At 44.4% G+C, this 17712-nt stretch overlaps 2 protein-coding genes across 4 annotated transcripts in view; one reads left to right on the forward strand and one right to left on the reverse strand.

Moving 5' to 3' along the window:
• Nucleotides 1–17712, forward strand: part of LOC309690692 (E3 ubiquitin-protein ligase TRIM21-like) — a 211147-nt gene that overhangs the window by 172095 nt on the left and 21340 nt on the right. The gene's annotated exons all lie outside the window — the stretch shown is intronic.
• The window catches only part of LOC309690688 (NACHT, LRR and PYD domains-containing protein 12-like), a 23021-nt gene continuing 6817 nt past the window's right edge, over nucleotides 1509–17712 (reverse strand). The window contains exons 4-11 of the mRNA XM_082507950.1: nucleotides 9012–10884; nucleotides 7198–7371; nucleotides 6896–7069; nucleotides 6162–6323; nucleotides 5881–6054; nucleotides 3614–3790; nucleotides 3206–3382; nucleotides 1509–2460 (exon numbers count right to left, since the gene is read on the reverse strand). Coding sequence (XP_082364076.1) covers nucleotides 2451–2460; nucleotides 3206–3382; nucleotides 3614–3790; nucleotides 5881–6054; nucleotides 6162–6323; nucleotides 6896–7069; nucleotides 7198–7371; nucleotides 9012–10884 — 2921 coding nt within the window. The 3' untranslated portion in view covers nucleotides 1509–2450. The remainder of the gene's footprint in view (nucleotides 2461–3205; nucleotides 3383–3613; nucleotides 3791–5880; nucleotides 6055–6161; nucleotides 6324–6895; nucleotides 7070–7197; nucleotides 7372–9011; nucleotides 10885–17712) is intronic.

Consider the following 17712-nt stretch of genomic DNA (forward strand, 5'->3'; position numbering starts at 1 on the left):
TTTGACATATATGAACTCACTTTGTCTTTTAGTCAGAGTATACCAGAGTATACACATTGTGTGTGTCAGAAAAAAAGCACACAAGCTGTGTCTCAATTCAGGGGCCGCACACTTCGGAGTACCCAACCTTCACGGTCTACATGGGCCTAACAGAATATTATTTATAAACGTACCTGTTCAGCTGTCCTGTGATTAATTGCAAAAGTACATGGAGGCAACAGCATACTCCATGAGGTTTTTTACATTATTATATGGATATTAATTATATTTTTCATCTATTGTATTTATCAAGAAGTTTCAACCAACGAAAGACCACACCATGGCACATGTTTAGATAAGGACAGTTTATTGATCAAAATTATTTATTAACCAAACAAACAATTTTTTTTTATCCCTGAAAAGATACATGCTCAAAGCAACACAACGGTGGCACAAAATCAAACAGAACTCCACTCTGTTGAGTGGGCAGTCATAATGAAGCAGTTAGTTTTATTTTGTAGATTCAAGCTGCTCTTCATTTCTTTGGCCACCAGATGTCACCAGAGAGGAACGTGTTGAAAAGCTTTGAGTAATGAACCCTTTTTCCACACAAGCTTCAGTGCTTCAGAAAGTTTCATTTGGCCATCACTACTGACAACTAAAGGGCTACTTTTGCCGGGGAGAAAGCTGGAATGACCCTATCATCTACCTGCTGAGAAAATGAACATTTGTAACCCTCGTCAACTACACACTGTCACATGACCGACATCAGCTGATGTGAGATCCCTCTCCTGATTTGCTCCTTCTATATTGCGACAAGGATGAAAACCGGCTATGGAGGGATACTTGTGGTTTCGACACGTGCTGTGGTTATAAGTGTTATGGCATCGAGAGCGGTGTGGGGAAACAGCGTTTTCTCTTTACAATGCGACAATGAAATTATATTAACTTAGCAGTAGGGCTGCACGATTAATCGTTAGAAAATCGCAATCTGAATTCATACTTATGTGCGATCTCATTTCCAAATGACAACGATTTTAAAAAAAAAGAAAAAAAAGACAACGATTGTACCGCATTTTGATCCGGGACGTACTCTGCATGAAAACAAGCGCTCACTCTTCCTGCTCAACAAATGACAAGGGCGGAGCCTTATACCACGTGATACAGAAGCTGTGCCGTGTGATGCTAAAATTAGCAGGGAAACAACAACGGAGAGCACGTCAGGGATGACGAGAAAGTGACAGGAAAAAATCCGTCCCGGTCAACCACCCAAACATCAATAACGGGAACCTCATACAGCGCTTCCCTATACCCGTCGAACTCCCGCAGGCACAAAGACATCACGGAGGCTATCACTTATCACCTGACCACAGATATGGCTCCATCAACACTGTGCGAAACGAGGGATTTAGGAAAACGATCAACACCCTAGACAAACGCTACACAGTGCCGTCCCGCAACTATTTTTCTATTGTTGCACTACCTGCTCTGTACACGCAGCGTCGAGCAACGGTGGAGACGGAATTTCAAGCAGTACGACATTTTGTTGTTTTTATGTTTATTTATTGTTTTTATGTTCAGTCTCAACTGTTACAACGTTGATGTGCAGTTAATAAGTTCAATAAATATTTATACTGGAAAAGAAAATCATGAGAGAATCGTGATCTCAATTCTAAGCCAAAAAAATCGTGATTCTCATTTTATGCAAAATTGTGCAGCCCTACTTAGCAGTAAGTATTTTAACTCTGTAACTGTCCTTAGGACAAAGTTTACTGATGATTAATTTAATGAAAGCAGGAATACAACAGCTGAGTTTTGGCAGAGTTGGCTGGTGAATGTATATAAAAATTTATTCTTTTCATACACTATTAAGATAGTGTATGAAAAGTGTATGTTTAAAGAAACAATGGCAGCGTGAACAAGCCCATCACCTAATGCAGCAGAAAAGTCTACATGGTTATAGAACTAACATACTGAGTACTGGAGTGAGAGAACCTTAGTAGGATAAGATTATAAAAGTAGAAATTAAATGGAAAAAAATGTCACTAGTTCGATATTAAAACTTTTGCCTACTGCAATAATAACCTCATTTATTCAATTTAATTTAAACAGCCACATACAAAAATGCAAACAATGAAGTAAAATACATCTTCCAGCCTATTAGAGGGTCAAAGGAAAAAGAAAAAATAAGGATAAGAGGCAATGAACTAATCATTTGATTAAGGTGTGTTGACCCAAGGTAATATCTACAACCTCATGAACACCTCTTGTAGGGTCTACCTTACAATGTAAAGTACCTTGAAGCTAGGGTTGCTGTGACTTGGCGCTCTGTAAATAAAACTGAATAAATAAAACAAATGAATAGCCAAAGACACATTGGTTGGGTTTGTCAAAAAGGCCTTTGTAGAATCACACTGCTTTCTTCCGTTCGGTCACTTTGTCTTTGTCTTCCTCTCCATCGTTCAAGAGTCTTACTTCACCCTGAACAGGACAAGAGAGAATTAGAAATGTCTGGTCACTGACTACAACCCAGAGAAAATCATCATGCTTTTACGGCGAGAACCCATCATTTCCAAGCCTGAAGCAGCACATCAGGTCCAGACAAGAGTTATTTGTTTTGTGGCCATAACTCATCAGGATCCATCTGCTATTGCAGAGTTCTGCTTTGATATCCTGAGAATTCTCAAGGATAACATTACATTTAGATTTACTCTGAGTACTTTAAGCATTTTAGCCACAGTGACTGTACACTAGCTTCCCGGTTCTCTTTTTTTCCTGTTTTCACTTGCGCAGATTGAAAATCCAGTAAAATAGTCACTATTTTGACATACTGTAGAAAAACCACTAGGCTAGGGAGGTGCAGGATTTATATGAAGCAATTAATAAATCTAACTCTGAGTGCTCCAAATGTTTGAGTAGAGTAGAAACAGTCCAGTTACCATTTACCTATCTAATATAGACTCTGAAGAGTAAAGAGATATTTCCAAATGTGTTGTCTAGGTGATTTTGTCAATAGAGCCTCACCTGCCTCTCCTTTGCCTCACTTTTACTTGCCCTTCAGAATCAGAATACTTTAATAATTCCTAAGGAAACTATGTATTCTTGTTGTTGTCTCTGTCACTCATAAAGTTTCAAGGACATTTTTTTTTCACAAAGTTAATAATTTGAAACTGGGAAGCAATTTATAGTACAGTATATTTTAATCATGTCAGACTGACTCATTCACCTTAGAGTCTCCAGTCTATATTCTGGACTCTCCATCAGACTGGACAATTGGTTTACTCCAGTGTTTCCCAGATGATTGTTTAGAGTCAAGTCCAACTCTCTTAGATGGGAGGGGTTGGATTTCAGAGCTGAAGCCAAGAAAGAACAGCTGAGGTTTGACAAACCGCAGAAACTGAGCCTGGAAAAAGAATTATAAACAGTCAGGCTTAAAAAAAAAAAAAGTAACTAGTGTAACACGCTAATTATCGATTACTTGTGATTTAAGGTTAGTGCAATACAACTACAAGTAATTAATGGGCTTGACATGAATATATAACAGGCTTTGGAAATAACTCAGTATAATGCAAACTGTCAGAACTACCCTTAATCTCTATACATGGTTTAATAATTTATGAATGTGCGATCTAACCTGAGAATTTCCAGTCTACAGTTTGGACTCTCCAGGAAATCACACAGCTGCTTCACTCCTGAATCCCGTAGGAGATTGTTGTAACTCAGGTCCAGGTACCTCAGGTGGTAAGGGTTGGACTTGAGAGCTGAGGCCAGATAATCACAGCCTTTGGGAGTAATCTGACAGAAAGACAGTCTGAAAGAATAGAAAATAATTCACGGATCTCTGATGTTTGAGCAAAAGACAGATTTCTTTATCTAGCTCTAAAGAAGCATCTCAACCCAAGTATGTAGCAAACAATCTGACCTGTGGATTCTCAAATGTAGGCTTAAAACTAATTCAATTCTTCATCTAACAACACAGAAATACAAACAAAAAGTCAAACAAATGCATGAAAGTAAAACATGTAAACTTTTAAAATTCTACAATGAATCTTTATAGAAGAGGTCAAGCTAATGTTAAAATGTCCTGTGATTGAAAATTACACTACAAGCAAAAGAGATATGTTTGTGCCAAGAAACACAAGAAACAGACATTAGACCAGTGGAAATCTGTGCTTTGGACTGATGAGTCCAAGTGTTAGATCTTTGGTACCACCTTTTGTCTTTGACAGAAAATGTAAATAGATGGTCTCTACATGGTTCCCACTGTGAAGCATGGAGGAGGAGTTGTGCTGTTGTGGGGGTGCTTTGAAGGAGTTACTGATTGGGATTTATTCAAAACTGAAGGCACACTGAACCAGCATGGCTACCACAGCATACTGCAATGACATGCCATCATTGATTTTCTAACAGTACAATGAATTTTGTACTGTTGGATTGTATTTTTAAGAATCTAAAATATAAAATATGTTTTGAAATTTTTCACACTTTTTTTGTTTACTACATAATCACATATGTGTTCGTTCATATTTTGATGCCTTCAGTGAAAATCCTCAATGTAAATAGTATATAAAGTGAAGAAATACCATTAAATAATAATCCTTTTACTGGGAGTGTAGTTTTACTTTTTTGAGGATTTGAGGATTGCTAGTAATTAAAGTCACTGTTTACTCCTCTACTTCTGTGGACTGGGAGAATTTTTACATGTTTTCCATCATTTAGGAATTTTTCCTTCAGCAAGTAATACATTAAAAATAAAACTCAAAGTTGGAGAAGAGGGGTCAGTGCTGAGGCAGAGGATGGTGGGATGCTGCCCGTTCTGACCATTAGATTTTCTTAATATTTAAATCAGTCTAAATCTCTCTTATTATCTCGCTTATTAATGTAAAATAAAATTTGTTATTGGGGTTTGAAATAATTTGTTGAGAACACAAATGTAGATATATCAGCTTTGTTATAAAAACAAGTGCTAAAATAAAATGATTAAAGCCTTTCAGATGTTTGACTTAATGATTCCTCTCTTGACTTAAAAGAAAATGTTTAAAAGTTACAAATGAAAGAGAGTTACTTCTCAAATTTTAAAGATTTTCCAGAAATTTTCAGAAATATTATCAAGAACAAACAAAAATCATATTTAGCTTCTCTAAAGAGTCTAATACCAGAATGTCATTTACATCATTTACATCAGAACACAGTTCCCCAGAATATAGCGATGGGGTGCTGGGAGCCTCCCAGCAGACACTCTCTGGAGGCAGCTGAGAGATATCAACAGGCAAAGCACAGTGGAGCACTGGCAGTAGCCAAAGCAAAAGTAGTCTGTGGGTGGAGTTTGGTGAGGCCAGTTTGTTGAGGCCATGTGACAAGGCTTTGAGTCAGCCTCAAAGCAATTCTAACAAACTGAGTTGGGATGGGAAAGCAGCTGACTTTAACTGAGAATATAGTCATGTGCTGGAATAAATCCCGCCGACACACCTTGTATAGAAGATGCAGAGTCTGGGAATGAGCAGGACTCGCCCATCAATAGGGAGAAGTTCACTGAGGTAGTTAAATACGTTATTAGGGTGACTATAATGAGATTATGGATACAAGAGGTGAAATGAATTTTCTCCACTGGTTGGCCTACTGAGGACTTTTCAGAAAGGAACTCAGTAAGGCCACTGTACTCCTTCAAATCAAAAGGAGCCAGCTGAGGTTGTTCACGCATTTGACCGCAACACCTCTTAGGCAAGGTCTTCAGGACACTCTTCTGTAAGTGACAGACATTATTTGATTGAAAGAATAATAGCACTTTTAGTGCTATTATTAATTGCCATTCAGCACATGTTGATGGTTATGAAACAGACCTGAAAGCCATACAGTGGATTTTAGCAAGAATAAAAGGTGCAGTAAGTATGACTTCAGTACCTTAGAGTATCCAGTTTACAACACAATGATTCTAGGGCAGTGGAAAGCCGCTTCACTCCTGAATCCTGTATCTTGTTTTTACTCAGGTCCAGCTCTCTCAGATGGGAGGGGTTAGACGTCAGAGCCAAGGCCAGAAAATCACAGCTCATCGCTGACAACTTGCATAAGCTCAGTCTGAAAACAACACATCCTTCATTGATTACAATATATACAATGACACATTGGGATTTTGTCCAATATCAGTCTGTAGCAATAAAATCTTAAATAAAGTTCTGTTTAACCTGAGAGTCACTAGTTTACACTTTGGATTCTCCAGTCCATGAGACAGATGCTCCACACCAGAATCCTGCAGATTGTTGTCACTCAGGTCCAGCTCTCTCAGACGAGACATTAGAAATGAGATTAGATGGCGGCTGGTCTCAATCAACATACAGCTTTTCAGCCTGCAATTAAAAATGAAGTTATTAAAAATCCTTCAGTAGGTAGTGGTTATATTTGTCCATCACAACATTTAGAATCTAAATTTTAACCATTTTATGTGGTACACAAAATCCTATCATAAAACCAGTGTTCATTTTATATTTTTTTATTTTTTTGCACTCATGAAAACTAAAATACAAGTGAATAAGAATAATGTAAGTAAAATCAACAAATAAAAACATGATAAAAATGTTCTGGAGAGACAAGATTTAATCACAACTTCATGTCAAAAAGAATCAGACCCTTTAAGCCTGTGGAGCAACTTTTAAAAGTAAAATTATGGGAGACCTTTACATTAGTCAACACTAGACTAAAACTAAAATAACTGATGCCTAAAGGTTTATGCCTTTTATGACTAAAGCTAAGTGATGTTTTTGTGAAAAGATTACAACTAAAACTGTCCAAATTAACAATTGCACAAATAGAATTTTGAAAAAAATATTAGTAGATATATAAGTATTTTTGTCAAATATATGTATTCGTCACCAAAGCAATATTTCTAATGACCTATTACAACTGAACAATGCTGCCTAACCTCAAAATTTCAAGATGGCATTCTGAGATCTCCAGTTCAGCTAACAGTCGTTTCATTCCAGCATCTTGCAGAGAGTTAAAACTCAAATCCAGCTCCTTCAAATAGGATGAGTTGGATTTTAGAGCCAATGCCAGAATCACACAGGAACTCTCTGACAGTTTGCATTTCTGAAGTCTGTAGATAAAGGACAAATATAAAATGAAAAGATGTGCAGGAACAAGACATTATTGCACATTTGAAGCCATGACATTAAAATACAAAAACATATACGGCATTCACCATGAAAGAACTGCTATACTAACTTCAGACTCTCCAGTCTACAATGTGGACTCTTTAGTCCAGCAGCTAGCAGCTTCAAGCCGAAATCTTGCAAATAATTCTCACTTAAGTCCAGTTCTCTTAGGTGGGAGGGGTTTGACTTCAAAGCTGAGGCCAACAATTCATAGTGAATCCATGAGAGTCCACAGCCAGAAAGTCTGCAGTAAGAAGTTTATATTAAATGTAGTTAGTAACACGGAGAGCAGCAAATGAACAAAGAAAATGCAGATTAGAGAAAACTCAATAAATTACTTTGCCAAATAAAACAACCCATCTGAAATGCAGCCCAAACCATGAAAGAACCTCCACTGTGTTTTTCAGATGGCTGTATATTTGCATTGTTGGACCTCTGTCCTGGTTTCTGTACATCCTGACGATGGTTTAGCCCCAAAATATCACATTTAGATCCATCACTCAGACATGTTTCCATTGATTTTCAGTGAAGTTCTTGTGTAATTCAACATACTATAGCCTTTTTTTCCAAGTTTTCTGACTTAATAGCTTCTTGATAGTCACTCTTCCACCCAGACAATTTCTGATGAGGATTCATTGAACAGTAGATGGATTCTGGACTGTGGTATGAACCTACCTCTGCTGGAGGTTTCATCCTGTAAAAAAGGAATTTTTCCTTCCTATTGATAACACTCTGCCAAATCAAACATGCAAAGTTACTCTTGTTTAGCAGAAAGTCACTCAAATGATCACAGGTCAGTGTTAAGTGGCTTAAAAAAAGCATTCCTCTGAAAACAGTCAGTTAAAATGTCTGGCCTGAAAATAACAAGCAGCCAATGTTCACAAAAACATGTTGACAGAATTTCAGAAGGCCCTGAAACGTATTGCTCAAGAATATGAAAAATGGATGAATAGATGGATGGATGACAATGTTCTTTATTTCCTCACAACACGATGATCATAGAGCAGGGGTGGGCAATTCCAGGCCCCGAGGGCCGGTGTCCTGCAGGTTTTAGATCTCACCTTGGGTCAACACACCTTAATCACATGATTAGTTCATTACCAGGCCTCTGAAGAACTTCGGGACATGTTGAGGAGCTAATTTAGCCATTTAAATCAGTTGTGTTGGTTCAAGGACACATCTAAAACCTGCAGGGACACCAGCCCTCGGGGCCTGGAATTGCCCACCCCTGTCATAGAGTATACTTTATAATCTCTATAAAAGTCAGGTTTTTTGTTGCTATGCCATTTTATGTGGGAAACAGTGGGAAAGAAAAACTCAATTTTAACAGGAAGCAGAACCAGCCTCAGTGAGGGATGGCCATCTGCCATCATTAAGACATACGTTAAGGAGAATAAGACTCTTTGTAAACCGTGTAGAGCAATTCTCATCAGTAAAAACACGACAAACATTTTTTAGTCACTGAATCCATTTTAGGGTAGTCTGCTATAATCTTATATTTATTTATACAAGAGGCGATCATGGCTCAAGAGTTGGCAGTTCGTCTTGTAATCGGAAGGTTGTCGGTTCGAGCCCTGGCTCGGACAGTCTCGGTCGTTGTGTCCTTGAGCAAGACACTTCACCCGTTGCCTACTGGTGGTGGTCAGAGGGCCCGGTGGCGCCAGTGTCCGGCAGCCTCGCCTCTATCAGTGTACCCCAGGACGTGAATGCATGTGTGAATGACTGAATGTAGTGTAAAGCTATAAAAATGACTAAAACTAAATGATGTTTTAGTCAACAGAGTTTAATAAAATTGAATCATAAATTGCTGTTAAATTAACACTGGCTGTCACATAGTAACAACAACTCTACAATGTTGATGTTTGTGCTACAATCTGGACTTACCGAGCCTTCTTACAGTTCCTCACAGCTGGGATTAGCCGCTGCCGTCCCTCCACTGTGGTGTTATATTTTGTCAGATCCAACTCATCCAGAACCTCCTCTGACATCTGCAGCATGTAGGCCAGAGCTGAGCAGTGAATTGCCGTAAGTTTCTCTGATCTGTTCTCTGACTTCAGGAACTCTTCAAGCTCCTGATGTATTGAGAGGTCGTTCATCTCCATCAGACAGTGGAAGATGTTGATGCTTCTGTCAGGAGAGATTTTGTGGGTGTTCATTTCCTTCAAGTTGTTTATGGCTGCCTGGATCATTTCTGGCCAGACCTCTGCCCAGACAAGCAGGTGGCCTAAAAGTCTCTGATTGGATTCCAGAGACAAACCATAAAGGAATCGAACAAACAGGTCCAGGTGTCCATTTTTACTTTCAAGGGATTTCTCCATCACCAGCGTAAGAAAGTCAGCTAAGGAGGGGATAACATAACCAGAGTTGGAAAAGACTTCAGTATTACCATCAGAGTCTTCATCATCAAAATCTTCATCATCAGAATGACTGTTTTGAACCTCGCAGTTTTGCTCCAAGAATACTTTCAACACCTCTGTGTTTTTGTTGGTGTAACAGTGGAACATGTAGACTGAAGCCATAAACTCCTGGATGCTCAAATGAATAAAGCAGTAGACTGGTTTCTGAAGGATTAAACAGTCTTTTTTGAAGATCTCTGTGCAAATTCCTGAATATACTGAAATATATGTGGCATCCAGACCACATTGCTCCAGGTCTTCTTGGTAAAACATGATGTTTCCTATTTCCAGATGTTCAAATGCCAGCCTCCCCAGCTTTAGAAGAACTTCCCTGTCATCTTCTGTCAGCTCTTGTCGACTCGTCTCATGTCCCTCATGGTACTTGTTCTTCTTCCTCTTTGTCTGAACCAGCAGGAAGTGTAAGTACATGTCAGTCAGGGTCTTGGGCAGCTCTCCTCTCTGCTCTGTAGTCAACATGTGCTCCAGAACTGTAGCAGTGATCCAGCAGAAGACTGGGATTCTACACATGATGTGGAGGCTCCTGGATGTCTTCATGTGGGAGAAGATTCTGCTGGACAGCTCTTCATCACTGAATCTCTTCCTGAAGTACTCCTCCTTCTGGGCGTCAGTGAAACCTCGTACTTCTGTTGCCCTGTCAACACATGTAGGAGGGATCTGATTCGCTGCTGCAGGTCGGGAAGTTATCCAGACGAGAGCTGAGGGAAGCAGATTCCCCTGGATGAGGTTTGTCAGCAGCTGGCTGACTGATGACTTCTGTGTGACATCAGACACCAGCTTCCTGTTGGTGAAATCCAATGAAAGTCTGCTTTCATCCAGGCCGTCAAAGATGAACAAAAGCTGAGAGACAGCCAGCTTCTCTGCTGTGACCTTCTGTAATGTTGGATGGAAAACATGGATCAGCTCCAGAAGACTGTACTGCTCATCTCTGATCAGGTTCAGCTCCCTGAATGAAAGCAGAATCACCACACTGACATGTTGGTTCTCCAAGCCCTCTGCCCAGTCCAGAGTGAACTTCTGCACTGAGAAGGTTTTTCCAATGCCAGCTACGCCGTTGGTCAGAACCACTCTGATGGGTCTCTGTTGGTCAGGTAAGGCTTTAAAGATGTCCTGGCACCTGATTGGAGCGTCATGGAGGGCATCCATCTTGGAAGCTGTCTCCAGCTGCCTCACCTCATGTTGTATATGTACCTCTTCACTCTGTCCCTCTGTGATGTAGAGCTCAGTGTAGATTGTGTTGAGGAGGGTTCTACTTCCTGTTTCATCAGTTCCTTCAGTTACACGTTCACATCCCCTCCTCAGACTGATCTTATGTTCAGTTAAAATCTCATGCAGAGCAGCATCTGAAAGAGTAAAAACAAAAACAAAAAAAGCCAAAAGAGACATGTTTAACATCTGAAAAGCACCACCACAGTGCTCAAGTATTTGCCCTATTCCTGATTTTTTTTAAATTTTTATGTAACCCAACCAGTGCAGGGGCCTCCCTACACCCCGGACTCTGCGTTGTGTTAAATTGTGTTGGATTGGGGTGCACCGCAGAGAGACCAGTCGGACACAGGTGTTCAATTTGTGGCTCGGACCGCGCCGTTTATTCGGAAGCAGGGGCAAACACCACTCCAACTCTGCTGCTGGCCCTTCGCAAATCACAGCAAACACTCCGTGACTATCAACATTGCAAAATACAACAACACATATACACAGAATACACATTAAGTAACAATAACCGTGCCTTCTACAACATTCCACGGTCTCCGCGATGAATACAACACAAAACTGATGCAGTTCGCCACTGGCAGTGCTTACCTTCGCAAATCACAGCAAACACTGACCCAAGATGGCGCCCGCGCGAACAAGAAATCTAAAGTACGGTGTCCTGCAGAGGACGAATGGCCAAAATTGCTAACATTTACACCATATATGCAGCTCAACAGCGACACCTTGTGACTTATTCCAGTCACTACCTTACATCCGCCTCTCCTTTAAGTGATGGCGTCCCAGTCATCAAACAAAACAAAATAAAACAGAACAGTCTCACTATGTACACAAGAATAATGGTGGTGGAAGATGTGCAGTGTAATGTGAAAATGTCTATGTGTGTATCCTATGTGTTTCCTGCAGCCCTTCTTGCTTTGGCCCTCTGCCACAGCTTCCATCCCCTTTCTATCTTCTCCTGATCCTCCCCTGGTTCGTTAACTCTCAACCCATAAGTCAGTCTCTTTGGGGGATGCCGACTCCTCGGCAAGTTCCTCCTTGGTTCTCTTGGTCTGGGAGGTGAGTGGGTGACCCTGGCAGTCTCATTCCCCCTCCAATCTTCACTCTCTTGTGCTGCCCCTGGGTCCCTTTCCTCCGGTCCTGTGGGGGCAAGTGATCCATTTGCTGCTTCAGGTGAAATTCCCTCCACACCTCCTTCCAGGCTATCAGTCTCCCCGTCCTCGATCATGTCCGACTCTTCATCCTGTCTGATTACTTCACCAGCCTGCTCTCCACTGTCCTCAATCCCTCCTCCATGAACCTCCTCCACGTCAAGCTCCATTTCCTCTCTTGCCTCCTCTCCCACCTGCTCCACGGGAAGAAACATACACTGCGTGAGTAGGTTGCGGTGGACCACTCTCTCTGTATCACCATTTTCCGATCGCACCACATACACCGGCATGTCTGGCTGTTTCTTCACCACAATGTATGGACGTGACTCCCACTTGTCTCCTAGTTTGCTTCGCCCCTCCACATGACACACTTTAACCAGGACTCTGTCACCCGGGCTGAAGCTTTGACTCTTTGCTTGTCGGTCATAGTATCTTTTCTGGTGACCCTTAGCCTGGCGAGAGGCCTGATTAGCCTGTGCGTAAGCCTGTGACAAGCAGTCATGCAGGGTCTGGACATAATCGCTATATCCCCCCGACCCATTAGTGGTTGACAGCCCAAAGACCAAGTCGACAGGGAGCCGTGGATGCCTGCCAAACATCAGGTAGTATGGTGTGTACCCTGTCGAATCATGGCGGGTGCAGTTGTAGGCGTGTGTCATTGCATCCACATATTCGTGCCACCGGGGTTTCAGGTGAGGTTCTAGCGTCCCCAGCATGTTCATGAGGGTGCGGTTAAACCGTTCAGTTGTCCCGTTGCCCTGTGGGTGATAGGGCGTGGTGTGGGTCTTAGTGATGCCGGTGCATTTACACAGCTCCTTCACCACAGCACTTTCAAAATTGCGCCCTTGGTCTGCATGCAGTTTTGCTGGGAAGCCAAACCGACAGAAAAAGTTTCTATACAGCACCCTAGCCACTGTGCTGGCTTTTTGGTCTTTAGTGGGGTATGCTTGCGCATAGCGTGAGAAATGGTCAGTGACCACGAGGACATTTTCGATACCACCTTTTGATTTCTCAAGAGTCAAAAAATCCACACAAACTAGCTCCAAGGGGGCACTGCTGTGGATACTGACCAGGGGGGCCCTGACCCCTGCGGTTGGAGTTTTCCTAAGGCAGCACCTCTCACATTGTTCGCACCAAGCCTTGATTTCCTGGAACATCCGTGGCCAATAAAACCTCTCCCTTATCATGTGCAATGTCCTCTGAAAACCAAGGTGGCCTGAGTCATCGTGGAGAGCAGTCTTCACTGATATACGCAAATCCTCTGGTAGCACCAATTGCTCAACTACTCCCCTTTGGCTGTCTTGGACGCAGCGGTACAGGATGCCATCCCTTACCGCTAACCTTCTCCACTCCTTTAAGAGAAGGCGCACGTGTCCTTCGGCACTCATTCGCTCACTGCGGCTCGGCTTCTGGTTCATACTCTTATAGTGCAAGACAGGGCCAATAACGAGGTCTTTTTTCTGCCCTGCACGGATCTCCTGTTTGGTCATGGTGGGCAGGGATTCCATCCCCACATCCCTGTAAGGCTCAGTGGATGTAGGTGGCCCGAGTTCCAGTTCCTCCCCTGTAGGCGTGCCATGGCCAGTGAGGCTTTGAGTATCCTGGGTAGCCTGTGTCGCACCATGCCCCTGTTCGTCGACACCCACCCACTGAGGGCATGTCTGTAGGATGTGCATGACCTCCTGGTTAGACATGCGAGAGAGGGCGTCGGCGTTTGTGTTGCTCTGTCCCCTCCGATACTGGACATCGAAATCGAAAGCAGCCAGCCTAGACACCCACCGCTGGCCTGTGGCATCCAGCTTCGCTGATGACATAACATACTTGAGAGGGTTGTTGTCTGTCTGGACAGAGAATCTACGCCCATAGAGGTGGTCGTAGAATTTGTCGGTGACCGCCCATTTAAGAGCAAGGAACTCGAGTTTGTGTGCAGGATACCTTGTCTCTGCTGGGCTCAAACCTCTACTGGCGAAGGCTATGACCCTCTCAGCTCCACCTTGGATCTGAGCTAGAACGGCGCCCAGACCCTCCCCTGAGGCGTCCGTCTGCAGAACGAAGGGCAAGCTATAGTCAGGATATCCCAGCACTGGAGCGCTTGTCAGCCTTTCTTTTAGGGTCTTAAATGCCTTCTCGCATTCATCTGTCCACAAAAAGGGTGGGTCGGTAGCCAGACTTTTCTTTCCCCCTCTCCTTTTCTTTCTGGGGTCACCAGCAGTTAGGCGGTACAGGGGAGCAGCTAGGGTAGAGTACCCACTTACATACCGCCTATAGTATCCAGCGAATCCCAGGAATTGCAACACTTCTTTGCGATTTGTGGGCCTCACCCAGTTTTTCACCTTGCTGATCTTCTCTGGGTCTGTCCGGATCCCCTCAGCAGACACTAAGTGACCCAAATACTGAACCTCCTTTCTCACTAGGTGGCATTTAGAAGGCTTTAACTTCAAGCCATGCTCCCGAAGCCGATCGAACACCAGCTGCAGTCTTTCCAGATGCTCATCAAAGGTTTTGGAGAATATGATGAGATCATCAAGATAGATTAGGAGGTGGGTGAAGTTCAAGTCGCCAAAGCAGCAGGTCATGAGTCTCTGAAAGGTGGAGGGAGCATTCTGCAGTCCAAAGGGCATACGATTTGCTTCAAACAGCCCCATAGGGGTGCTGAATGCCGTCTTGTGTTTGTCATGCTCCGCCACCTCCACCTGCCAATAACCAGAGGTGAGGTCAAGGGTGGAGAAGTATCTTGCCTGCCCTAGAGCCTCCAGGGCTTCTTCTATTCTGGGGAGAGGGAAAGCATCTCTCGTGCTACAGGAGTTCAGTTTCCTGTAGTCAATACACAGCCTTAGTGATCCATCTTTCTTGGTTACGATCACGACAGGTGAAGCATATGGACTTTTGCTGGGCCTGATAACTCCTGTTGCCTCCATTTCTGTCAGTAACCTTCTCACGTCCTGCCACTGTGATGGGGGGATCTTACGGTAAGGCAGTCGAAATGGCTTAGGGTCGACCAGAGGGATTTCATGTTGCACAGTCTTTGTATGGCCATAATCCAGGGGGTGCTGTGAGAACACACCCATGTTCCTTTCCACAAGCTCTTTAAGAAGGGAACGCTGGTGCTCGTTTTCAACATCTGCTCCACTTAAATCCACTTCCTGGCTTGCCACAACGTGGTCCATACCCAGGCATGCTTCTCTGCCTCCGCTAATGTGATGACTGCCCCGCACCCTGTCTGAAAAGTCCACAATACTTTCCACCAGAGATGCCTTGGCCAGATGCGTGTGAGGCTTGATAGTGATAGCATGCTGGGAGAGGTTCATCACTCTTACCGGGGCACATCCTTTCTTTACATCAGCAAGAACTCTGGCGACCAGGATGTCTTGGCTGAGCCGCAGGGAGGGGTGGCCTTCAATTAGGGCTGTATAAGTCTTTCTTTGTGGTCCAGCTTTTATTTTGCACATTAAATCCATCTCTTTCCCTGCTTGAATGTGCACCTTGCGACCAGTATAAACAACAGGGCCCACTGTGTCATCCATATCACACTGGTCAGTGCTCTCAATCTCTAGCAGGGAGGCGTGCCACTCCGGATGAGTCTCCTTGACCTGGAGGAGGAACTGCTGGCCGTAGGTTGCCTGGAGGTGACTTCTGGAGGCACGGAGGACATTAGTTCCCACAAGCAGAGGAACAGAGGAGCGGTACTCTGTGTTAGTGACAACAAAAGCAGGCACACCCTTAAACTCTCTCCCCAACAATTTTAGGTTGATGCGTAGCACACCATGGTAGGTGACACTCTGGCCCCCTGCACCTTCTATGGGTATCTTAGAAGGCTGCAGTTTTTGTTTATGGAGGGTGGGGTGGCTGCGCCAGTACTGGTGCGTAATACTGGTTATCTGGGAGCCAGAGTCGATGAGTGCCCTGCACTTCATTCCGTTGACTTCCACCTCCCCCTCGTTCCTGGGACCAACTAGGGGAGTGCTCTCCCCTCCGTCACCTTTGTTCACCTGCAGTGTGGGGACTTGCTGCTCGCCCATGGTTGCCCCGGCGACCATGGGCTTTATCTGTTTAAAGGCTGAGCTGAGTAAGTGTTTCCCTCCATGGGGGTCACAGGCTGAGGATCGTGTGCCCACGTCTGTTCAGGCCCCGGGAGCACTGCTCTGCAAACCCGGGCTATGTGTCCTTGCTTCCCACACCGGTAGCATGTGACCACTGACATTGGGGTTGTAGCCCCAGGGGGTGGTCGGACTCTCAGTGGAGTGGCAGAGGATGGAGCATAAATTCTCGATTCAAGGTGGGTCAACTTGGCCATCTGCTCCTCCTGGCTCAGTGCTAATTTCTTGACCATCTCTGCTAGCTCTGACCACTCTGAGGGATGTTTAGCCTTTTCTGCCTTCACATTCACACTACACTCTGATGCCACTTGTACCTGGGCATAAGTTTTCTTTGATTTGTTTTGAGGCTGGAATCTCTTTGTTTCTTTTGCTAGATTTCGGAGCTCAGCCTGCAGCTCACGGAAACTCAAAAGCCGGGGCTTCATTGGCGAGATCCTCGCATACACATCCTCATCATTAATCCCCCGTATGAACTGCCGGGTGAGTTTACTGTCACGGTCAGGAAAAGGCTTGCCTCCTCTTTGGTTTTCTTCCACAGCTCGCAGTGTTGCCTCCAGTGCTATAGCATATGAACAGGCAGACTCCCCAGACCTCTGAACACGCTCATAGAAGTCCGCTAGTAGATCTGAGGAGCTCTGTGTGTCGCCGTACTCTGCTCTCAGTTCTTCGAATGCCCTTTCAGGTGTTTGGTCATGGAGAGGTAGATTCAGGACCAGCTTTCGGGCTTCACCAGTTAGGTGACGCACCACCGTGGAAAAGCGGAGGTGAATGGGGAGCTCTATTGCCTCAAGAAGATACTGCATGTCACGAATCCAGTCCTCTACAAGCACCTTGCTGTCAGCACTGCCAGTGAAGACTTGGACATTTTTCACTTGATGAGTCTGTATAAAACCACCGTAGGCAGCTAATGGGGGGTTAGCGTTGGCTGCAGCCCGGCCCGGAGCGCTTAAAGATGTATGCACCTGCTGGGGGGGTATGCCAGGGTGTCCACTAACTTGGGGGTCTAAAGCAGAGGTTGGTACGTGCATTGAGGCATGGGTGCCGGGTGGGGCTATAGAACCTCCATGGGTCATATTCACGATAGGGGGCATGACAGTGTTGGGGCTTATAGCAGATGAGTGGAGGGGGGCTCGAGAGTCGTGGACAGCAGCTAGTGGCATGTGGGGCAAACGGGGCGTCAGCCCATGCTTTGAACTTTCAAGGGTCTGCTCGGCTGCAGAGGGATTATTCATTATGCCCACTCCCTGCACTGTTAGGGGGCTTGGCATGGCGGCTTGGGGGGCAGGTGTGGAATACAGATGGCTGGTGTATGCTTGGGGGCTGAATGGAACGGTCATCGTTGGGTAAGGAGTGTTAAGTGATTGGTTCAGGGTGGGATGCTGGGTACTGTGCACCGCTGGGTAGTTGGGATATGAGGCAACATGGGGTGCCGGTGTAGCAGTGGGCCCATGGACACTGGCCTGAGGGGAAAAAGCAGGGGGCATAGTTATCTGTATATCTGGCCGAAACACTGGAGGGGCTGTAGTTAGAGGGCTGTGGTTGGACTGGCTTGTCTGGTTGGTTGGCACTGACCTTGGGCGAATTTCAGATAGGTGTGAGGGCACCTGCATTTGGCCTCCATAGGGTGGCAGTGGTGGGGCATGAGCTGGAGCCACGCCAAGATCAGTCTGGGGTGAAAGCATGGTTGGTGGTGGGGTCTGTTGTGTGCCCA

Source organism: Aulonocara stuartgranti (assembly GCF_965226115.1).
Source record: "Aulonocara stuartgranti genome assembly, chromosome: 16".
Taxonomy (NCBI): Eukaryota; Metazoa; Chordata; class Actinopteri; order Cichliformes; family Cichlidae; genus Aulonocara; species Aulonocara stuartgranti.